General features: G+C 42.1%; 1 protein-coding gene across 2 annotated transcripts in view; it reads left to right on the plus strand.

Moving 5' to 3' along the window:
- csmd3b (CUB and Sushi multiple domains 3b) overlaps nucleotides 1-25,587 on the plus strand; it is a 1,698,079-nt gene that overhangs the window by 1,373,351 nt on the left and 299,141 nt on the right. For both annotated transcript variants that reach the window (XM_078397138.1, XM_078397139.1), the window contains exon 28: nucleotides 12,500-12,638. In XM_078397138.1, coding sequence (XP_078253264.1) covers nucleotides 12,500-12,638 — 139 coding nt within the window. The remainder of the gene's footprint in view (nucleotides 1-12,499; nucleotides 12,639-25,587) is intronic.

Raw genomic sequence — 25,587 nt, forward strand, 5'->3', positions numbered from 1 at the left:
ACCAAGGCAAATCGGATGCTCACAGTGCTCCAATGTTGTTCCAGACCAGTCCACCTGAAGTTGTCTCCTGGCTTCTCGGTTTCTCAAGTGGAAGGCACACACTTGTGTCTTAGATGGGTTTACATGGAGGTGTTCCCCTCATAATATGGTGTTAGTTGATAGTGAGCATCCGGCATCCTTTCCTCTACTACTGCAAAGTCAGTATCTTGGGCGGCAACAGCCAGGTCATCAGCATATGCAAAGTGCCTAGGTCCATCACTTCTTGGTTGGCCATTAGTGTAGATGTTGAAGAATAATTGCTGTGTGAAAGCTGTTTCCATTCATTTGTGGAAATTATCAGTTATTTCTGTTCACAGCAGCATTTTCAATATATGGGAAATGGAGTAAATCAAGTCCATTTGAAGGATGAGAGGGGATCTTATAGAAACATACACAATTCTTAAGCGATTGGACAGTCTAGATGGAGGAAAAATGTTCCCGATGTCGGGGGAGTCCAGAACCAGGCGTCACAGTTTAAGAATAAGGGGTTGTCCATTTAGGACTGAGGTGAGGAAAAACTTTTTCACCCAGAGAGTTGTGAATCTGTGGGATTCTCTACCACAGAAGGCAATGGAGGCCAATTCACTGGATGTATTCAAGAGAGAGTTAGATATAGCTATTTGGGCAAATGGAATCAAGGGAAATGGGGAGAAAACAGGAACGGGGTAATGATTCTGGATGATGGGCCATGATCATATTGTTTCATGATCATATCTAAGTTGTTTAAGTCAACATTTTCTACGTATTACACTAAGCAAACAGTGTGTGAATCTCTGCTTCATTGGTTATAAACCAACCAGTTGTTGTAAATGTTAATTATTTAGATTCCCAATGCAATTTAAGTACCTTCGCGTGGAAAGTTGGTGATAGGTACTTGCAAAGATTTATAGACGTATAGATTAAGTAATTGTGTAGTTTGCATTGTAGGACATTTTTGAATGGCAAGTTAGAATTGCCGATCAAGTTCGAGAATCCAATTAACATGGATAACATGCCACAGAAGTTGGGCATGGTCCTCCAAGAATATTTCGGCTCTGTTTTTACCATGGAGAAAGACATAAAACAGAAACATTGAAAATAGGTGCAGGAGGAGGCCATTTGGCCCTTTGAGCCAGCACCGCCATTCATTGTGATCATGGCAGATCATCTACAATCAGTAACCCGTGCCTGCCTTCTCCCCATATCCCTTGTGTCCACTAGCCCCTAGAGCTCTACCTAACTTTCTTTTAAATTAATCCAGTGAATTGGCCTCCACTGCCTTCTGTGGCAGAGAATTCCACAAATTCGCAACTCTCTGGGTGAAAACGTTTCTTCTCGCCTCAGTTTTCAATGGCGAGAAGAAACGTTTTCACCCAGAGAGTTGTGAGTTTGAGAAAGACATGAAGACTATGGAACTTGGGAACATTAATGGAGATGCCTTGAGGATGGTCTGTATTACAGTCTAATGAGGTACTGGGCATCCGAAGACTTATGAAGGTTGATAAATCTCCTGATTTCGATCAGGTTTATCCAAAGGGCACAGGACTTGGGGGGGGGGGGGGGGGGGGGTGGTGGTCAGTGCTGGGCTTAAGTAATTTGCTCAATTGCGAAATGGTGGAAAATTCACAGCTTCAATAAAGCCATGGAATTAGTGAGGCCTTGGGATTAGATGTATGAAATGCATGTATTAAATGAACACATATTTCCTCTACATTAAATGAGTGATTTTGAAACCAGTGCATCGTTTTTAATTGGATGATAATGGGTAAAAATGAGAAGAGGACTTGACAAATTGGGAAGATTCAGATATAATTTGGTGTTTTAAAATTTGGAAGTAATGTGATAGATAAAAACAAAGAGAGCTGCCAAAAAATGTATCAATGATATTAATAATGAGAAGGAATACTCCTGCATGCAAGATCATGGAACCATTGTAAGAGTTACTGGCGGAATAAGTACAAAGTTAATGTTTAAGAATAAATTCAGTTGATAGTTGAGTGAAAGGGGTGTAAAATAATTTGGTGACAACATTGGTTAAGATTAAGAAAGTTATCAACATGACAGTTAGACACCAAATTTGAGTTGATTCTTTTGCTTTGCGATTTCTGTGCATGTATTTCTATTGTATGATTTTTTTCAGTTCTGTTTTTTCTGCCCAATATGCCGTAATGAAGATGCCTAAAGTACTTTAAGAAGTTGCAAAAATTGCACTTGTTTAATTTAACATATTTCACAATGCCACACATAGTAATGCCTTTAAACTAATTTTTGCCTGTAATTTCCTCAGCATTTCCTTGAAAATAACTAAAGGATCAGCATAATTCCCCACGCCTCTAAGTTTAATAGGCAGAGATCAGAGGGACATTTTTCCAGTGTTCCTTTTTATCTGATTCCTCCTCAGTAAAGTGCCTGAAGTTTTTTTCCTCAGCATTGTCTTCCTTAAAGGTGCGATGTGACTGCTATTGATTTTGGCAATTTCACTTTAACTTCTCCTCAGCACATTACACAGCTTAACCTCTCTGTTCATTCATATGTAAAGGAATATGATAGGATTTTTTTAGTTTAGAGATACAGCGCAGAAACAGGCCCTTTCAGCCCACCAGGTCCGCGCCGACCAGCGATCCCCGCACACTAACACTATTCTATACCCACTAGGGACAATTTTTACATTTACTAAGCCAATTAACCTACAAACCTATACGCCTTTGGAGTGTGGGAGGAAACCGAAGATCTTGGTGAAAACCCGCACAGGGCACGGGGAGAACGTACAAACTCCATACAGACAGCACCCGTAGTCGGGATCGAACCCGGGTCTCCGGTGCTGCATTCGCTGTAAGGCAGCAACTCTACCACTGCGCCACCATGCCATTTATTTGTCTTTTGCACAATTAACCCGTTTTTAAAATTTCCAATCTGAATCGTGAAGATTGAAGGTAAATCTAATAGGACTCGATGTTTCAATCCCTGTGGTAAGTCGGCACTCTTGAAGTTGGCAGTGGGATTGGAGTGGTGAAAGGCAGGGTAGGTACATCATTGGGGTCATCAGGTGTGTACCCTCTTTCGTTGACGTTTCATTGATAAGCCCACAATTAACATTACTATTGCGTACAGTTTTGGTCTCCTAATCTGAGGAAAGACATTCTTGCCATAGAGGGAGTACAGAGAAGTTCACCAGATTGATTCCTGGGATGGCAGGACTTTCATATTTTTCCTCAACATTGATGGTCTCCCAGTATCCACCTCCCCTCACATCCGGAATCTTGGAATCATCTTTGATCAAACCCTCTACACTGCAACTCCCTATACACTGGGATCAGCCAATCTTCCCTGTCCCGCCTGCAACTGGTCCAAAACGCCGCAGCGAGACTCCTGACGGGTACCCGTAAAAGGGACCACATCACCCCGATTCTGGCCTCTCTCCACTGGCTCCCTGTACGGTACAGAATCAACTTCAAGCTCCTCCTATTCACGTATAAAGCCCTAAATGGACACTCCCCCCCCTACATCAAAAATCTTCTAACCCCCCTCTCTAACTCCAGGTCCCTCAGATCGGCCGACTTGGGGCTATTCACTATCCTGCGGTCTAGGCTTAAACTCAGGGGTGACCGCGCTTTTGCGGTTGCAGCTCCTAGACTGTGGAACAGCATCCCTCTCCCGATCAGAACTGCCACCTCCATTGACTCCTTTAAGTCCAGGCTCAAAACATATTTCTACTCCCTAGCGTTTGAGGCTCATTGAGGAGGCGCTGTGAACTGTTTGCGTACTACTGTATGTTTTCATTTTTTTTTCTATTGGAACCTAATCAAATGTACAGCACTTTGGTCAACGTGGGTTGTTTTTAAATGTGCTATACAAATAAAATTGACTTGACTTGACTTGACTCTCTTTCCACAAACACATCAAACACATCACAAACACAGCCTTCTTCCACCTCAAAAACATTGCCCGTCTCTGTCCATCCCTCTCCTCCACAGCTGCAGAAACCCTCATCCACGCCTTCATCACCTCCCGTCTGGACTACTGCAACAGCCTCCTCTATGGCGCACCCTCAAAAATCATCAGTAAACTTCAATACATTCAAAACTCCGCTGCCCGTCTACTCACCCACACCCCGACCCGTGACCATATCACCCCCGTCCTTTATAAACTCCACTGGCTCCCCATCCCCCAGAGAATCCAGTACAAAATCCTCCTGATAACCTACAAAGCCCTCCATAACCTGGCCCCATCCTACCTGACCGACCTCCTCCACAGGCATACTCCCACCTGCACCCTCCGCTCTGCTGCTGCCAATCTCCTATCCCCCCACATCCGGACCAAACTCAGATCCTGGGGGGCAGGGCTTTCTCCATCGCTGCTCCCACCCTATGGAACTCACTACCCCAAACCGTTAGAGACTCCTCCACACTCACCACATTCAAAACATCACTGAAGTCTCACCTGTTCAGTACTGCCTTCAACCACTGAAGGCCACCTCACCTTCTGTCTCCTTTCTCTGTTCGTTTACTTATTTACTTATTTATCTATTTATGCATTTCCCTATGTTCTCTAAATCCCTGTAAAGCGTCTTTGAGTATATGAAAAGCGCTATATAAATGTAATGCATTATTATTATTATATGAAGAAAGATTGGATAGACTCGGCTTGTACTCGCTGGAATGTAGAAGATTGAGGGGGGATCTTATAGAAACTTACAAAATTCTTAAGGGGTTGGACAGGCTAGATGCAGGAAGATTGTTCCCGATGTTGGGGAAGTCCAGAACAATGGGTCACAGTTTAAGGATAAGGGAAGTCTTTTAGGACTGAGATGAGAAAGTTTTTTTTCACACAGAGTGGTGAATCTGTGGAATTCTCTGCCACAGAAGGTAGTTGAGGCCAGTTCATTGGCTATATTTAAGAGGGAGTTAGATGTGGCCCTTGTGGCTAAAGAGATCGGGGGGTATGGAGAGAAGGCAGGTACAGGTTACTGAGTTGGATGAACAGCCATGATCATATTGAATGGTGGTGCAGGCTCGAAGGGCCGAATGGCCTACTCCTGCACCTATTTTCTATGTTTCTATGACTCCAGAGGGATCAACGTTGTACCTGTTGACCCAGGTATGCCCCCCTCAGTTCCATACCCTCTGTCTTCATCTTGCAGCCCGGTTGTTGCCCTTCCTCTTACTCCAATGCCAATTGCTGCTTTTTTCTGCTGAATTTGACAAGGACTTGATTGCTTGTTGGAGGGACCGACCCCTCACCCCCATGTTCTACAATAGACTGGTCGTCGCTGTAGCAATGTATCCCCTGCATCCCTCTTCTACAGGGAAAATCTTCGTCTTCCAGCCATTCTGGGCAGCTTCTGTTCACCGCAGCACATTATATACAGCTGAACCTCTCCATTCATTCACGTGTAAAGAAAGATGATAGAATTTTATTTGTCTTTTGCACAATTAACCATGTTACATTTTAAAATTTTCCGATATGAATCGTGAAGATTGAAATAAATAAATTGCCAAACGCATTTAAAATAACATGAGCATTGAGGCAGTCGACATGAATGATTGATCTCCACTGTTATTAGTTCAGCACCTTCACACTATCATTATTAGTAAGTACCTCAAGCTCAGTTCCCCGTGTTGTAAATGAAACTGGTTTATTTATGGACATCTGCTATAAAAAAAACATTCTTGAAGTTAATAATGATTCTTAACTAATTAAGGGGGAGTCCAGAACAAGGGGCCACAGTTTGAGAATAAGGGGTAGGCCATTTAGAACGGAGATGAGGAAGAACTTTTTCAGTCAGAGGGTGGTGAAGGTGTGGAATTCTCTGCCTCAGAAGGCAGTGGAGGCCAGTTCGTTGGATGCTTTCAAGAGAGAGCTGGATAGAGCTCTTAAGGATAGCGGAGTGAGGGGGTATGGGGAGAAGGCAGGAACGGGGTACTGATTGATAGTGATCAGCCATGATCGCATTGAATGGCGGTGCTGGCTCGAAGGGCTGAATGGCCTCCTCCTGCACCTATTGTCTATTGTCTATTGTCTATTGTCTATTGTCTATTATCTATTGTCTATTGTCTATTGTCTATTGAAACAGTAACAACATATCACCCTATTCACTGCAAAATTAAATAATAATATAGCACCCGAGGACAATCACATCTGTGTTAGCCTTTGATAGAATAGTCCAATTTAATCTATGCTCTAAAAATCCAATATCCTGGAAGGTAGGGGTTTCTCTCGATATGTCTGTGTATTTCTTAAACACCAATCAAGTCAAGTCAATTTTATTTGTATAGCACATTTAAAAACAACCCACGTTGACCAAAGTGCTGTACATCAGTTCAGGTACTAAGAAACGAACATACAATGGCACACAAACATAACAGCACATACATAAACAGTTCACAGCGCCCCCTCAGAGAGCCTCAAATGCTAGGGAGTAGAAATAGGTTTTGAGCCTGGACTTAAAGGAGTCGATGGAGGGGGCAGTTCTGATGGGGAGAGGGATGCTGTTCCACAGTCTAGGAGCTGCAACCGCAAAAGCGCGGTCACCCCTGAGCTTAAGCCTAGACCGCGGGATAGTCAGTAGCCCCAAGTCGGCCGACCTGAGGGACCTGGAGATAGAGTGGTGGGTTAGAAGATTTTTGGTATGGGGGGGGGGGCAAGCCCATTTAGGGGTTTGTATGTGAATAGGAGGAGCTTGAAATCGATTCTGTACTGTACTGGGAGCCAATGGAGAGAGGCCAGAATCGGGGTGATGTGGTCCCTTTTACGGGTACCCGTCACGAGTCTCGCTGCGGCGTTTTGGACCAATTGCAGGCGGGACAGGGATGATTGGCTGAATCAATTCTGAATCGACCAACATTTTAGGAAACATGTTCCAGATTTAATGATCCTTTCAGAAGAAATCTCTCCTCATCTTCCTTTGATTATTTTGCCAATGGTTTTATATCTGTGTAACCTGGTTACTATCTCTTCCACAAAAATAGAGGCAGAGGAAATAATTGTTCCCATTTTACTAATCAAAAGTCCTTCATAATTTTGTGAATTTTGTGAACTTACCAACTCCACAGAGACCAGCTTCAGCTTCTGCATCCCTCCATATAACTGATCTCTTTACTGGCCGCTGCCATAACAACTATTAATTTTATTTTGTTTAATTTAGTGTAGAGATGCTGGAAACGGATTCTTTGTTCCACAAAATCCACAGTGGTCAGCGATCACCCGCGCACTAGTTCTAACCTACACACATGGTTACAATTTTACAGAAGCCAATTAACCTACAAACCGACGCGTCTTTTGAATGTGGGAGGAACCTGAAGCACCTTGAGAAAACCCACACAGTCACAGGAAGAACATACAAATTCTATACAGACAGCACCCATTGTCAGGATCAAACCCGGCTCTCTGGTGCTGTAAGGCAGCAACCTCTGATTTCTAATTTCTAATTAACTTTACATTTTCTCACTCATTTTGTTACCACACCCAACCTCAGTATATTGGGCCTTATTCTTCTCCAGGTCCTGTCTGTTCAACAATATGTGGAAACTGCAAAGACTGTGCATAATATGTGACCCACTTCACCATCCATCAGTTACACAAAAAAGCTTTTGTGAGCTGAAACTTTATCTTGAAAACAAGTTTATTAATGAAACATTTTTAATGCTATTTAAATTGGTACTTAATGGCAAGCTGCCCTGTTCTTGGGTTACTGAAGCTTGTACTTAAACTCTTGTCTCTCTCAAGGAGAGCTATGTAATCCAGAGTCAGCCACATTGACCGTAATTACTTTTTACGTTTCAAGTACCACATCTTTACTTTTTATTTAATATCCAACAAGCGCGCGCGAGGCGGGAATGTCCCGGGGAGACTGGCCCGATTCACCCGCCGAACAACTTTGCCGCCACCGAGCAGAACGACGACCGAAGACCAGAACGTGCCCCTGTAGGCCTGACTCGCCCCACATGCCCCCCAGGGGACTGCAGTGAAGCCGGGCGGCGAGGCCTGTCTGGGCCGAAGGAGCCGCGGCAGCGGGAGCCTTGGTGGCGATGGGTGCCCCGATGGCAGAGGAAGACACGGTGGGGCCTCGTGGTCAATGAGCGTGAGGGGGGAGGGGGAGACAAGGGGACCTGGCGTGGGGGGGACCACCGCGTGAGGGACAGTAGGTGAACAAAGGGGGACCTGGTGTGGGGAAGGGGGGTGCACTCTAGTTTAGAATCCTCTGCCTAGGGGATAAGTCTGCATTTGTTTGTTTGTACGTTTGTTCCGGTGAGGGCGCTGTGCACACGGCAGCCAGACAACAGTCACTTGTCTCGAATGAACCTGCCATTTTCACCCTACAAACAGCTTACAATGGCCTCGAGAGAGAGCTAGATAGAGCTCTTAAGGATAGCGGAGTCAGGGGGTATGGGGAGAAGGCAGGAACGGGGTACTGATTGGGAATGATCAGCCATGATCACATTGAATGGCGGTGCTGGCTCGAAGGGCCGAATGGCCTCCTCCTACACCTATTGTCTATTGCCTGTTTCCTTTATCATCGTACCTTTTTTGCACATCTTTCATTCATTGTTCTTTATCTCTCCACATCGCTGTCGATATCTTTCGTTTCCCTTATCCCTAACCAGTCTGAAGAAGGGTGTCGACCCGAAACGTCACCCATTCCTTCTCTCCAGAGATGCTGCCTGTCCCGCTGAGTTACTCCAGCTTTTTGTGTCTATCTTCTGCCATTTACTTATGTTTTTCAGTTGCATTTAACCTCACGATGCAAAACCTCTCACATGTGTGAAGTAAATGCCATCTGCCATATCTCCAGCCAAAGTTCCAACTAATCCATATACTGCTGTGTCCCATGACTATTCTCCCCAATATCTGCAAATCTACCATTTTTTTGTGGTATGTTCTTGTTAATCACACCACATACAATTTCATCCAAATCATTTATTATGTTTAGGTTTGTTATTAGGTTTATTATATCACAAACATCGAAGGACCCAGCACTGACCCCCCACCCCCTTAGAACACCATTGGTCACAGACTTCCAGTCAGAGTTACACCCCTCTCTGTCTTCTGTACACAGCCTCAACCTAAAAAAAGTTGACCTTTCATCTGCCTCCACAGATAGAAACAGAGAAAAATAGGTGCAGGGGTAGGCCATTTGGCCCTTCGAGCCAGCACTGCCATTCAATAGACAATAGACAATAGGTGCAGGAGTAGGCCATTCAGCCCTTCGAGCCAGCACCGCCATTCAATGCGATCATGGCTGATCACTCTCAATCAGTACCCCGTTCCTGCCTTCTCCCCATACCCCCTCACTCCGCTATCCTTAAGAGCTCTATCCAGCTCTCTCTTGAAAGCATCCAACGAACTGGCCTCCACTGCCTTCTGAGGCAGAGAATTCCACACCTTCACCACTCTCTGACTGAAAAAGTTCTTCCTCATCTCCGTTCTAAATGGCCTACCCCTTATTCTTAAACTGTGATCATCCAAAATCAGTACCCCGGTCCTGCTTTCTCCCCATATCCCTTGATCCCATTAGCCCTAAGAGCTAAATCTAACTCTTTCTTGAAAACGTTCAGTGAATTGGCTTCCACTGCCTTCTGTGCCAGAGAATTCCACAGATTCACAACTCTCTGGGTGAAAACGTTTTTCCTCATCTAAGTCGTAAATGGCCTACCCCTTATTCTCAAACTGTGACCCCTGGTTCTGGACTCCCCCAACATCGGGAACATTTTTCCTGCAACTAGCCGGTCCAATCCTTTTAAGAATTTTATATGTTTCTATGAGATCTCCTCTCATCCTTCTAAATTCCAGTGAATACAAGCCCAGTCAATCCATTCTTTCATCATATGTCAGTCCCGCCATCCTGGGAATTAACCTGGTGAACCTACTCTGCACTCCCTCAATAGCAATAATGTCCTTCCTCAAATTAGGAGAACAAAACTGCACACAATACTCCAGGTGTGGTCTCACCAGGCCCCTGTACAACTGCAGTAGGACCTCCTTGCTCCTGAACTCAAATCCTCTCACAATGAAGGCCAACATGCCATTAGCTTTCTTCACTGCCAGATGTACCTGCATGCTTACTTTCAGTGACTGATGTACAATCACACCCTGGTCTCGTTGCACCTCCCCTTTGCTACCTGACCTGCTGAGGACCTCTGGAAGTTTGTTTTTTAATTCTGTATGTCTATCTTTCCTGCTCATGTATAACTTCCTGCTCCAGCTGCCAATGTTTTGCTCATTTAATAACCTACCTATGTCAGCTTCTTTGCACCCTGTCCTTAACTTGTTGTCTCACCTATCTTTGTCAAATTTGGTTCCTTTATCTTAGTTATCATTGTGTATTGTGAATTGGAAAAGTCCAACAGTGATCCCTGCACAACTTGTATCAGTCTTCTCTCGATTGCCATTTTGGTGAAAGATTGGAAAAAAATCCTTTTATGTATTTATTAACGAGCCCAGAACTTTTTGAATCACGTGCGGCCTACTGATGATGTAAGCCATGCATATCAAATCTGGTTTTGACCTGAAGGGCTGGAACTTACTTGGCTGTGTTAAAGAGCCCTCCACAATCACCCCTGGCTGCAAAAATCAAGCACCCACCACCCTCTGTGTAAAAACAAAACATTTCCTTTCACTTTGCCCCTCTCACCTTAAAGCTATGCCCTCGAATATTTGATATTCCCATATCTAGGGAAAAAAAAGGTTCTGACAGTTTACCCTATCTAAGCCTGTAACATTTGGAAACAATTCTTCATCTTTATTGCAAAACATACTAGGCTAATAAATTATGATTATGATATGCTGAGTAGCAACGTTGTGGCACAGATAATTGTCTTAATTAGTTAACTTTGGTCTACTGTGGCAGAGGTTATTAATCAAAATAAATACAGTTGAAATCTAAAATCTTCAAGGCACTGAATCTTCAATAGATTTTTTTTTCAATGCTTGTTTTAATCAAAGTTATGTACATTGAAGACGCAGGAGACTGCAGATGTGGGAAATTGATGCAGCAAACAATGTACTGGAGGAATTCAGCAGGTCAAATATTATCTGTGGATAGAAAGGAAACTTAAGACAGACACAAAATGCTGGAGTAACTCAGCGGGACAGGCAGTATCTCTGGAGAGAAGGAATGGGTGACGTTACTGGTCGGGACCCTTCTTTATACATAGACTGTTCCACCTGCTGTGCTTCCATAGCATGTCCCTTATGTATACTGCTGTCTGCATATTTAAATGAAATTGTCATATTTTCTAACTTAAAAAAACGATAGTTTATTTTGGATATTTCCAAACACGATTTGTTACTTATTTTTGCAGTACTTTAGCATACCGAATTCGTTGCCAATCTGAATGTACAAATGAGTAGAAGCTAAGATCTGTCACTGGATTCTTGGTTTCTAAGCCGTTTCACCACAGCACAAAATTGAACAAATGTAAGCAATCCAGAAATGGTCAAGTGTTTCCACTTCCACTGAGCCTTTGGGTTGTAGTCTCAGTGTTATATGATTTTTGCTTATCCCTTACTGTATCTTGGTTCAATTAAATCTGTTTGTTTTGTCACCGGCTGACAGTATACGGCTTGCTTTGAGCAGCAGGTTCAATGCATGAATAATAATATACTTTCAAGCCTAAAATATGTACTTCTGAATGTACTTTTTATCTTATTCAACACTATCAAAGAATCTCAGAATGACATGGTGCAGAAGGAGGCTAAAAAACCTATTATTCCAATCTCAGCCCAAATAGACCCTATAAAAATGGAGCTAAAATGGAGCGGTGCTGGCTCGAAGGGCCGAATGGCCTACTCCTGCACCTATTGTCTATTGTCTAAAATATCTATTGTTGTACCAGTTGATTTACTAGAATGGATTTTTTAAAATCATTTGTAAATTACCCACATTAGCTCAAAACAATGTTTACTACTTAAAAAACACATAATTTTCCTTCTTGGGATCGGCAGAAGCATTCTTAATGATTCTGATGACTTAATCAGCCTATTCCTGGTGTATAATATATTGCTCAGCTTACAACGCACACCTCAATTTTTTTTTTAAATGTCTGATCTATCACTTTCAAATTTTACTCCAGGAAAAATGCATCAAAAATATCAACATGAGAAAGAATAGTATAAGAAAATAACTGCAGATGCTGGTGCAAATTGAAGGTATTTATTCACAAAATGCTGGAGTAACTCAGCAGGTCAGGCAGCATCTCAGGAGAGAAGGAATGGGTGACGTTTCGGGTCGAGACCCTTCTTCAGACTGATGTCAGGGGGGTGGGACAAAGGAAGGATATAGGTGGAGACAGGGGGATAGAGGGAGATCTGGGAAGGGGGAGGGGAAGAGAGGGACAGAGGAACTATCTAAAGTTGGAGAAGTCAATGTTCATACCAGAGAAACATACATGAGAAGCAAAATGTTTGTCTCACAATAAATTTAAATAAATCAATTGTTCTTCTGTGTCTGTCAATAAAATCGTATTTTGATTTTATTTTTCAGCGCCATGTGGGGGAAACCTGACTAGTTCTTCGGGATTTATTCTTTCACCAAGCTACCCACATCCGTATCCACACGGCAAGGAGTGTGACTGGACTATCACTGTAAACAATGACTACATCATATCTTTGACATTCATTAGGTAATTATTTTTCCTTATTTTTCCTCCTTCCAAATAATACTATTACGTTCCCTTGAAATATCTGCTCAGGTTCATGTGGTAGATGTAACAAACATTTGATGTTCATGCACTGGGAAATTTAACATGAGGAAAGTGATTTCAGATCGCCACAAATCACGGGCGCGCAAAGTGCAATCAGCAGTTTAGATTGCCATTGATATTGAATAAATCTTTGGGACCTGTTGAAATTGTGCAAAAACAGGATTCCTGTCGAAACAAAAAGTCTCTCTGCATTCACTTTCCACGTCCAAGCACAAAGAATGGCTTTTTGTTTTAAGTATAAGTCGAGAAAAAGCATACTCAGATCAGTGCTCTATACATTGTGGTCTTGCACCAAATAGACATGGGTAAAAAATGAAAAGGCAAATCTTAATTCTGTCCCTTTGGCAGAAAGTAACAGACAGACGGGTTTTAATGTTGTCCGTGGAACACACCTACTGATAACCCACAAATTCTCTTATTTGCTGGTCAGGGGGTCCCGACTCCCTTTTAAGTGGAGGTCTATACTGGGAGGTCTATACTGAGTGTCCTTAGTGGTTGTCCTCACTAATGGTGAGCGATAACCATGGGCAGAAGAGCTCATAATGACAACTTAAAATTAACCTTTTCATTTGTTTGAAAGAAGTAAATTTTGTTTCTATTGTAACACATGTAAATCATTCTGATGTTATTTGTTTGTAATGCATCTCCCTGCGTTGATTTTGGTAACGATAAATTTTGGTAATTTTGGGAATGATAAATTTTGCTTAATGTGAATTATTTGTCATGTTGTCTGCTGAGGAATCTCATTTCCTAATCATCTGCCAGAGGCTATTCAATTGAGGTCTGGAAACTGATATATTAATTTTAAAAAATACCCCACTGCTCAGATAATTATACATTGTTTTGTTGACAATGTACCAAATTCAAAGAATTAATACCTGTTTAAATAGACCTTATGGTGTATGAGGGTTACAAAATCATGTTGGAATGGAGGGCAGCACGCTGGTGCAGTGGTAGAGTTACTGCCTTACAGCACTTATAGCACCAGAGACAAGATTCGATCCTGGCTACGGTTGCTGTCTGTACGGAGTTTGTACGTTTTCCCTGTGACTGCGCAGGTTTTCTCCGAGATCTTTGATTTACTCGCACACTCCAAAGAAGTACAAGTTTGCCGGTTAATTGGCTTGGTATAAATGTAAACATTGTGTGTGTAGTAGGATGGTGTTTGTGTGTGGGGATCGTTGGTCGGCACAGACTCGGTGGGCCAGAGGGCCTGTATATCTAAACTAAACTAACTGCAGGGATATTGAAAATGTGGAAGCTCATCTGTACTAAACAAGATCTTTCTTTCTTTTCAAATCTTTTTATTAAATTTAAAAAAAATGATAAGCATAACAGTGATATTGAAACATAGGGATCAGGATTACATTAACAACAAATGTAGCCTTAATATAAATCCAGTTTCAAAATACATATAGAGTATAGACCTCCCAGTCTCTATGTAATTATAGATAAAAGGTTAAAAGAGAACTTATATATATATATTTTTTTAAGATAAAAAGAAAGAAAAAATTAAAAAATTACCCCCCTAAATTAAAATAAGCAAACAAACCCCCCCCCCCCCCCCCCCCCACAGAATCTGGGCTGCAAAAAAACCAATTTAGACCCCTCCCTGTTTGTCGTTAAATCTGTTCCACCAAATAAAGGTAAAAAATTATTATAACGGCTGGAGAGGGAACAACTTATATTGTGTGAAAATATTGAATAAAGCTTCCCCAAGTCCTATCAAATTTAATCGAGGGTTCAACAATATCACTCCTAATTTTTTATAAATTTAAACATGATATCATTTCAGAATACCAATGCAGTGTGGTGGGAGGATTAGAGTCTTTCTATTTAAATAAAATAGATCTTCTGGCAATTAATGTAGTAAAAGCAATCAAACGACGGGCTGAAAGGGATAGATGAATAGAATCTATCATTGGTAGCCCTAAACAAGATCTAAAAGAAGCAACACTCAATGCTCTTTCAGTTCCAGAACACTTAAATGTAATAGTTTGCCTGAAGGACCTCATTGGGTAGAGTTTCTGTTTAAATTTTTAGTTCAAATGTTGATGTCGAATTTGAACCTCCAATCATGCCTTGTACTACCAATGGCACCAAACTGGCTTCTATATTAAATTAGAATCAATCAGTCAATGTTCCAAAACGATAACTCACTGATTGTGCTCTGAATTGTGTTTTATTTACCAGATTTTTTTTAATTTACTGCTGAATGCTGTTTTCTCAATTTTCTGAAATTATGCAATTTCATTTGATGACCCACTGAGTCAAGATGCAGTCAATTAGCAAGAGAGTTTCCCACTAATTGTCAATCTGTCATGCATGTTTGGTTCTAACATAATTATCACCCAGAAAATTACTTTGTGATTGATAGTTGAAGAAAACAGTTTTTAGTAGTCACAGCCGAAGATTGGATTATTTTAATTCAACATGTAAAAATTGGGGTTTGAAGTTCCCCAAAAGTTAATGGAAACTGAAGCAGGTCTCCATTATGATCGTAAAATATATTTGTCAGTGCTTTTGAATGAGTGAATTGTTGGGGTACCCAGCTGATTAGCAAGGTCTATAAATTGTCATTGTTACTGCTTTAATACTCTGCTGCAGGAGTACCATAATTTTGCATCACCCAAGTTTGAGCAACAACACTGGGATTGGATAATAACAAGCAGTTACTAGAATATGAAAGGTCCTAAGTGATAGAAGTAGAGTTTAGGCCATTTGGCTAATCTGCCATTCAATCATGGCTGATCTATCTTTTCCTCCTAACCCCATTCTCCTGCCTTCTCCCCATAACCCCTGATACCCGTACTAATCACGAATCTATCTATCTCTGCCTTAAAAATATCCACTGATGGCCTCCACAGCCCTCTGTGGCAAAGGATTCCACAGATTTGCCACCCTCTGACTAAAGAAATTCCTCTTTATCTCCTTCCTAAAAGAATGTCAAATTCTGAGGATATGACCTCTAGTCCTAGACTCTTCCACTAGTGGAAACATCTTCTCCACATCAACTCTATCCAAGCCTTTCACTATGTTTCATTGTGGTCCTCCTCATTCTTCTAAACTAAGGCAATTGATACTTGCATCACAAAAGTAAACTGATGGATTTTTAGCCAAGTGAGTATGGAAGTTACGTGATGCAGCTAACCATGAAAACAATGGAAACAATGAAAATATTCATGGGCACACGCTCCATGATCTACTATCAGCCGAAGTCTATAGGTACGGTGGCGCAGCGGTAGAGTTCCTGCCTTACAGCGAATGCAGCGCCAGAGACTCAGGTTCGATCCTGACTACGGGCGCCATCTGTACGGAGTTTGTATTTTCTCCCCGTGACCTGCGTGGGTTTTCTCCTAGATCTTCAGTTTCCTCCCACACTCCAAAGACGTACAGGGATGGGGGTTAATTGGCTGGGCAAATGTAAAAATTCCCCCTAGGGTGTGTAGGATAGTGTTAATGTGCGTGGGATCGCTGGGCGGCGCGGACCCGGTGGGTTGAAGGGCCTGTTTCTACGCTGTATCTCCAAATCTAAAACATGATCGCCTGTTCATGTTATCCTACTTTCTCATCTACTCCCTACACATTAAGAGGCCAATTAATCTAAATCACGCACTTCTTTGGGAAGCTTCAAGTAAACTCTGGAGCAATAAGAACACATGGCACTTGTGAGATAGTCTCCTAGGTTTTTACAGATCCTCTGACGAAGTTACAGTGAACAACAACGGGAGAAAACCCCAGAAACAACTGACTCCAGTATTTTGCTCCCTGCAGGAAGATGCAGTATTCATACTCTATTGGTTTTGTGAGTTCTTTTACAAGATTAGTGCCTCCCTAAAGTCAGACTCGGCAGTGAAAACTGAGCCAGAGACCCATGCTCCCATTGTTTTGGTAAAATTGCACTGCATGCAGTTATTGTGGAGCTGGAGGCCTTGCCTGGGACTGACTTTGAGCTCCACCTTGGGGCAGTGGACTTACCATCCGAGTGTGCGATCTCTTGCCTGGGATTGACGCTCCAACCGCGGCCTGCGGACTTTAACATCTTGGAGCTCGCAGTCTTGGGTTTAGACCGGTCGGGAGCACAAAATAACTGCATGCAGTGCAAAAATAAGGCTTGGAATTGCATGCTATTAATTGATTTGACTTCTTAAGGTTAGATTTTACATAAAAGATTGAATTGGTTTTTGTATTTTGCTCGGTAGTTATTTTTACTTAATTGTGGATCGAGGTAGTGTGATATTTGCCCTTTTTAGTCAGACTTCCTTGCAGTATTATTGCTAATCAATCAAAAATTGACTGTATTTTACAATGCTGGAAATACTTAACAGATCAGGCACAATTAATGGAGAGAAATAGTTAATATTTAAAAATTAATATATCAGATTGCCCCAATAACCTTTGGAAATGATTTATAAATTAGCAAATCAAGTGACTGAGTGTGGAAATATTTGTAATGATCTAACTGTGCAATGTTAGTATGAAGACAGACACAAAATACCAGAGGAACTCAGCGGGGCAGGCAGCATCTCTGGAAAGAAGGAATGGGTGACATTTTGGTTTGAGACCCTTCTTCAGACTGAGTCTGGGGAGAGGGAGATACAGAGATAAGGAAAGGTGAGGTGTGAAAGGGCACAATGTGGATGGAGCTCAAGGAAGATGGTAGAGAGGAGGAGAACTTCTTCAAAGTAAATAATATGATTTTGTGTTTACTGAAAATCACGATCCCTGGCACCTCCAGTTTTATGGCCATGTCTACCACCAATCCAGTTTATAGACTGGGTTTACAACTGTTTACAGCTGTTTAGACATGTCAGCAGATGCCTATCTAATCACCTCTGCTTTAAAAAAGGTGATGATACAAATATTCCATTACGCATCCAACCTGTATATTACCTTTGGTAAAATAATGAATCTTCTTGAAAGATTGACGATTATTTCACCATCTTTGCTTTTTGTGCTGCAAGTTCCTTTCTGATTTCATCTGTCAAAGCTGTTGGTTCTGCTTTGCACTCGTACATCAGTTCTGATGTTGATGTATTGCTTCACAAATGTCTTAATCTGATGAGCACAGAATGTTGACCATTGAAGTTTCCATCACCCGGGGTTTCATTCATTTGAACATCTGGGCTTCTTGAATCACATAAATGCATTTTAGTTTGTTTTTATCCTCTGGCTATTTTTAATGTTTTCAGTTAAAAACAGTAGGCAGTGTCTCTGAACATGCTTTTTCTACAAACCAGAAAAGATGTTGGCATTTAATTGTTTTAATTTTTTTAAATTTAGATTTCTGTGAACATTGTGTATTGGAATGCTGAGGTCTTGCCGTTTGTCCTTGCACTCTGGTTATTTTACACTAACATTCAGTATCCTTCCAGGATATGTAGAGTTGTACCGCATAGCAGACTGTCTTCATAGAATCCTTGCAGTTTTCTAAACTGCCATCATAATTTATTTCTTCTGTCCAATTGTTAAATACCTACAAAAAAAACCCTAACAAAACTTGACTTTGACTATTAAATTTTGGCTATCCTTGATTTACCCACGTATTTCTAAATGCCTTCGAGTTATTTTGTGAATGATGTTTTTTTCAGAACTTTTCATCGCAATTCTTGTTTGGCAGTGAAGGTTTTCTTTTTCCTTTGTACATCAGGAATGATCTTCCCCTTTATCAGCAAGCAACAATACTCCAGCAGCTGTTGGTAGACTAAATTTGATACCCCAAGCCAACTGCGCATCTGGCCTGGCTTATACTGCAGGGACGCCATTTAATTGAAGAGGAGAGGTTGTTCACAGAAACTGATTCCAGCTGTCCCTACTGACAGCGGGGTGCACCTGTGCCGCAAGCGAAAGTATAATCCCAGCAGTGAAGATTCGTACAATGTATTATTTTGTCTTTTTAATTGAAACTCAGAGCAAAAGAAAACAAATGAAGGTACCAAATCACATCATCAATTATGCATCCTGCGTTTAATAATAAAGCATCTTTTCCAAGGCACTCGGGCAATCCAGCACTGCCCCATTATTCTGCTTCTGAAAGTAATAGCAAACTGCAGTCAGTGAAAAGTGGGTACCTCTCTGGTTTAATTGTCCCCGATCAGCCTGGGTGACCTGACACCAGTTTAAGTTTTGGAGTCTCTGAACTTGTTCAACAATTTCACCAGATGTACCTGGAGTAATCCTCCTCTTCTGAGATGTTCAGTTCCATACCGGGTTCATATTAGTTTCTGCTATTGTTTAGTTTAGATACACTTTGGCGCTCTGTGTCCACGCTGACCAATGGTCACCTTGTATCTCCAGTTCTATGCTATCCACTTTCTCATCCACTCCTTATACACATGGGGCAATTTACAGAGATCAATTCACCTACAAACCCACATGTTTAGGATGTGGAAGGAATCCGGAGAGCCAAGAGGCAACCCGTGTGGTCCTGGGGAGAACATGCAAACTCCACGCAGAGGGCACCATAGGTCAGGATCAAACCCTGGATCTCTGGCACTGTGAAGCAGCAAGGCTCCCCGCTGTGCCACTGTACTGTAACAAAAGTTAATCTTGGACAGATTAATTATTGTTAGTAAAAATGTCTGTGACATAAGAATATTATTGTTGCGTTCAGTTGCAATCTTGAAGTGAAATGCATAGCTGCTTCTCTTATTATGCACATTTTCAGCTGCAGAAATGCAATGGGGTCATAGGATAGTAAAATTATCAAATGCGTTTGGACCTTGTCAAAATTCAGTTGCACACTTGTATTGCAGCGCAGAAACAGGTAATTCAATTCTTACAGATCTGTGCAGCTGCTAATGAACCATGTAAACTTTTTCCTGCTTAATTCATCCACCTCTTAATGAGTCGACTGGGCTTGTATTCACTGGAATTTAGAAGGATGAGAGGGGATCTTATAGAAAGATATAAAATTCTTAAGCGATTGGACAGACTCGATGCAGGAAAAAATGTTCTCCATATTGGGGGAGTCCAGAACCAGGGGTCACAGTTTAAGAATAAAGGGAAAGCCATTTTAGACTGAGATGAGGAAAACCTTTTTCACCCAGAACATTGTGAATCTGTGGAATTCTCTGCCACAGAAGGCAGTGGAGACCAATTCTCTGGACGTTTTCAAGAGAGAGTTAGATTTAGCTCTTAGGGCTCACGGAATCAAGGGATATGATCATATTGAATGGTTGTGCTGGCTCGAAGGGCAGAATGGCCTCCTCCTACACCTATTTTCGATGTTTCCATTTCCTCTACCAGTTTACTTTCTGATTCATTGATCCTTCATTTACCATCGATATTCTCGAGAATACCCAAGAGCTATTAATAAAAGTAAAATCCACATCTGATCAACAATGCAAAGGAATCTGAAATTGTTCTGACAGCCACTGGAATTGCTGGTGTCAATTTTATCTTCAACATATGGACATGCAAAAATTTGAATTAGGGAAGGAAATTGGCCAAGAACCCTCGACCCGGCTATTTATTAAGTTTCGAGTTAATCAGTTTGTAATCACACCTCTGCCTGTCATCTCCATGTTGTAACCATTCAGCCTCACCACCACTCCACACCCCACATCAAGTCAAGATTTCTGCTGTAAAAATGTGAAAGGATTCTGCTTCCAACTCGCCTTTGTGGAAGAGAGTTTTTTTTTAGATTTAGATTTAGAGATACAGCGCGGAAACAGGCCCTTCGGCCCACCGGGTCCGCGCCGCCCAGCGATCCCCGCACATTAACACTATCCTACACACACTAGGGACAATTTTTTACATTTTGTCCAGCCAATTAACCTACATACCTGTACGTCTTTGGAGTGTGGGAGGAAACCGAAGATCTCGGAGAAAGCCCACGCAGGTCACGGGGAGAACTTACAAACTCCGTACAGACGGCACCCATAATAAGGATTGAACCTGAGTCTCCGGCGCTGCATTCGCTGTAAAGCAGCAACTCTACCGCTGCGCCACCGTCCAATGGCTCACGATCTTCTGAAGGAAAGCCTCTTGTCTGCATTTCTGTCTCCAATGGACAACCCCACTTATAACCAATTCCTTCTCTCCAGAGATACTGGATATTCCATATTTTATATTTAAAATACTCCAGCATTTTGTGATATTATCAACAGTGACCCCTCGAGAAAGATAGATGCAAAAAGCTGGGGTAACTCAGCTGGTCACAGCATCTCTGGAGAAAAGGAATAGGTGATGTTTCAGGCCCTTCTCTCCAGAGATGCTGCCTGACCCGCTGAGTTACTCCAGCATCTGCAGTTCCTCCCTACACCCCAAGGGAAAGAACCCATTCTAGACCATTCTATCAAGTTCCATCTGGATCTTCTAGGTTTTGATCAATGCTCCTCTCATTCTTCTAAACTCCCATGCGAGACTGAGCAACATTTCATCAGAAGCAACCCACCTATTCCAGTCAGTCGGCTGAGCCTTCTCTGAATTGCATATTTGCATCATTCATTTAAAAAAAGGAGACCAATGCTGCACACAGTTCTCCAGACATGGAATCACTAATGCTCCATGTACCTGACGGAAAAGCTCATAAATAAACAATTACATTTTTTTAATTGCTTTTGGCAACTGCCTATTATTAACCTTTTGCAATTCATAACCGAGGATACCCATATTCTGTTTCTAGCACAACATTTAGATGACATGCATTGCGATATATTTCCTGCTAAAATGGTCAATTTCAAATCTTCCCGTACTCTACTCCATTTACCAGCCATTTGCCCGCTCACTTGAACTCTGCATGCTCCTTTGCATCTCCCTTGTGTTTTCTTCACAACTTACTTTTCTAGCTGCTGTTTCGTCGGCAAGTTTTTCAACCATACCTTCATTGCCGTCATCCAAGTAATTGATATAAATTGTTAGGAGTTGAGGCCCCTGCTCCAATTCCTGTGGCATATCGCTCATTACGTCCTGCCAACCAGAAAAAGGCTCATTTACGCATAAGAGTTGGAACCGCAGTTGGAGTACTCTGCAACGTTGAGTGTGCATCCATTAATGAAGGGACATTGTGAGGGCTACATGCCTGAGCTCCTGTGAGACACTCATTGTGTTTAAAAACTCAGGAAATTGCCTTTCATACATTTCATGGTTTCTTTGTACATTTCTATTCATAACGTGGACCAGAGATACCTTCTCATCCTGAAGCAATTGGTGTTTTAAGAGTAATTTCAATTTTCAACTCGGGTTCCATGCCCAGACATTAAATTACCTTCACATGATTTTATCTGTGTTATTATTATTTCACTGGACTTGAGTGAACAAATTGAATTGAACATTTGCATGATGAACATCTTTTTTTGTGACTGATTTATTTGTGTTGTTGCTTCACACTGGCTTCGATGAATTAGATTAGTTCTCTCAAATTCTCTTATTTTATGTTTTATGCAATAGAATTTGATTCAGCAAACGCCATGAATTTCTTAACACTGTCCTTCACATCTGGAGAAAAAATAATGTACTGCGACATTCCAAAGAACAAAGAAAGAAATGTACTTTTCTCCTAATTGTATTAATTCACAGTCTAGCTTTTTCTATCTCTCCACTTTCTGCACTCTTTAATATCCATTCTTTGATTTGATTTGATTTGTTGTCTTTCTTATTCCCACTCCAATGTATCTCGGTTATGCTTACTGTTCTCCAACATCACTCTCATATCTTTCTTTGCGTCAATCCTTTCCTCGTCTAATTCTTCATGCTTGGCCTGACTGGGTTTGTTTTATGTTCTGCATGTCTTATTCATGATTTCCTTTCATTTCGATATGTAACCCAACCCTTCATTTTGTTTCACCCTCTGGGATATCTACAGACTTGCTTGAAGTTTTAGTTATCTGAAAGCCACACCAAGAACTACCAGTTTCCCCACTCCTGGAATGGTCCCATTTCCTCGATCCTCCCACCACTGCATCCCAGTGTAAAGTCAGATAATGTTTCTGTACAAACCAGGAGAGACCAAAGGAACATTTGGACTAGTGGAAAGGCATGAAACAGAAGCAAGTGAGCATGGAGGGTGGATCCATTTCTCAAGGATGAATAATGAAAGAATTAGATCTTGGAGGAAGTGGGTTAGGAAGAGAGCCTAGACTGAGTAACCCTAACCCAAGACCATCATCTCTCCATGTTCTCCATGGATGCTGCCTGACCCGTTGAGTTGCTCCAGCACTTTGTGTCTTTATGTGTAAACCAGCATCTGAAGTTCCCTGCTTCTGCTCTACAAGAAGAAATATTACTGCCTGGGCCAAGTAAACACTGTATGTGATGGGGAAGAAATCTGAAGTCTCCACAGAAGTCGAGACTACAGCACATTACTAAAACTCCTAAAATCCTGCATAATAGTTTCATGGCAAGAAAAAAACAGTGCAGAAGTAAACTGTGAATTGCTTGATTGGGCTTTTATTGGAACTCTTATAGACAATAGGTGCAGGAGGAGGCCATTCGGCCCTTCGAGCCAGCACCGCCATTCAACGTGATCATGGCTGATTATTCTCAATCAGTACCCCGTTCCTGCCTTCTCCCCATACCCCCTGACTCCGCTATCCTTAAGAGCTCTATCTAGCTCTCTCTTGAATGCCTCCACTACCTTCTGAGATTCAAGATTCAAGATTCAAGAGATTCAAGATATCTTTATTTGTCATCCAAAAAACAAGTTTTTTGGACGAAATTTCGTCACCCCACAGTCCAACAATAAGAGCAATAAAATAAGCAAATTACACAACCCCAACCAACACAAAACCTCCCAAAAAGAAACATCCATCACAGTGAGTCTCCTCCAGTCCCCTCCTCACTGTGATGGAAGGCCAGAATGTCTTTTCTCTTCCCCTGCCGTCTTCTCCTGCGGTCAGGCTGTTGTCGTTGCCATGTTCCAGGCTGCGCCGGACGGTGAAATGTCCGCAACGGGCTGACCCAAGCCCCGCTGCAAGTCGGGGCGGTCGGGGCTCCCGACATTGAAGCCCCCGCCGAGCAGAGAAAATTCCGTGGCCTATTTCAGGCCGCGCCGGACGGTGAAATATCCGCGGCGGGCCGATCCCAGCCCCGCGATCCGGGGCGGGCGAACACGCTGCCGCTGCCGGAGCTCCCGATGTCGGCATCCACGCGGCCCGAGCCTAAGGCGAGTCGCAGCCGCTCCCGCAGCCTCCGAGAACGGCCAGCTCCGCTGATGGTGAGTCTGGTCCGTGGGCTCTGCGAACCAGAGCCCTGGAGGCCGCCAGCTCCAGGAGTTTGGCCGATGGTAGGCCGCAGCAGGAATGGAGACCCGACCTAGAAAACAAAGGTCGGGTCTCCGTTCGGAAGGGACAAATATACAATTTTACAGTTCCTCCCTCCCAGATTCACAACTCCCTGACTGAAAAAGTTTTTCCTCATCTCAGTTCTAAATGGCCTACCCCTTATTCTTAAACTGTGGCCCCTTGTTCTGGACTCCCCCAACATTGGGAACATGTTTCCTGCCTCTAACGTGTCCAACCCCTTAATAATCTTATACGTTTCGATCTTGTACAAATAAGTCAATAAATCTGGATACTCATTTTATTAAGAAGTTAGACCACTCAATATAATAATGTACATATAAATGCGGAAATTGCACACATATCAAAATGACAGCATCATAGCTTTATTTCAATAATAATGTCCCCATTTGCTTCAGATCAGAACTTCCTGCTCACATTCAATTTAGCACTGAAATTGTTTGCAATTTGTAATATAACCTCATAACCAACGTAATAGATCTTTGCTTGATTTGTACTTGACAGCACTTGTCTCATACTTCCCCTTATATCTGTTTGCATCTATTGAGAAAATTGATGGTAATGAATTGCTAATCTAGATTTAGGAATACTAGAGAGTAAAATCGATGGGTTTCATACGAGGTAGTACTCGCAAAAAAATCAGAAATTAAATCTCCTTCTTTGTGAACACAGACAGGAAAAGTGCAATTTTTGTGAGAATTGATTCCTCCTGTCTAATTTCAGTGCACATGTGAGTGATTGTAGAGATAAGGTTATCAGGCTTGATCTTAACCTTCTTTGCCATCACCCCGGGCTCCAGTCTGGGAAACGCACTTACCAAAATTACTTCCAGGCCACTGACTATCTGTCTCCTCAGACCTGAAACTGTGATTGATAGCTTGAAAAGGAGTGAAATATGACAGTTTACCTGTTGTCCAAAAGAGATGAACCCACAGCAGATGAATCTTACAATCCTAGGAGAATAGATGTAGGCTATTTAGTCCCTCACATGTGTTCTGCATTTCAGATAGGTTGTGATCAGATGTGTATTAGCTCTGTTTTCCTATCATATTTTTTTTCCTTTATACTCGTTCTTGAATCCTCTTATGTAATGAAGATTTGTCAATCATCATTGTGAAATGTTATATTGATCCAGCCTCAGTAGCCGTTCAGGGAGATAGGTCCAGACTCCACCATTCATGTGTAAGGAAATGTTACTGATATACACAGAGTCATGGAGTGATGCAGTGTGGAAACAGGCCCTTCAGCCCAACTTGCCCACATCGGCCAACAATGTCCCAGCTACACTAGTCCCACTTGCCTGCGCTTGGTCCATATCCCTCCAAACCTGTCCTATCCACAGCTCCAATTTTAAGTTTGTATCATACTGTTTCTTTATTATTTTATGGGAAGCAGGCAGGTAAAGTGAGGTTAGCACCTATTATTCATTCTTACATGCACGTGAGAAGATACAATACAATACAATACAATATATCTTTATTGTCATTGTACAGGGAGGGGTACAACGAGATTGGGAATAATGGTGAGCCTCCACTTACAAACATTGTCGTTCCTCTGCGGCAGTTCTTGGGTGGTCTTTAGATTCCACGATGACAAAAGAATGGTAATATATTTCAAGGTCAGGC

Source organism: Rhinoraja longicauda, chromosome 4 (assembly GCF_053455715.1).
Source record: "Rhinoraja longicauda isolate Sanriku21f chromosome 4, sRhiLon1.1, whole genome shotgun sequence".
Lineage (NCBI taxonomy): Eukaryota > Metazoa > Chordata > Chondrichthyes > Rajiformes > Arhynchobatidae > Rhinoraja > Rhinoraja longicauda.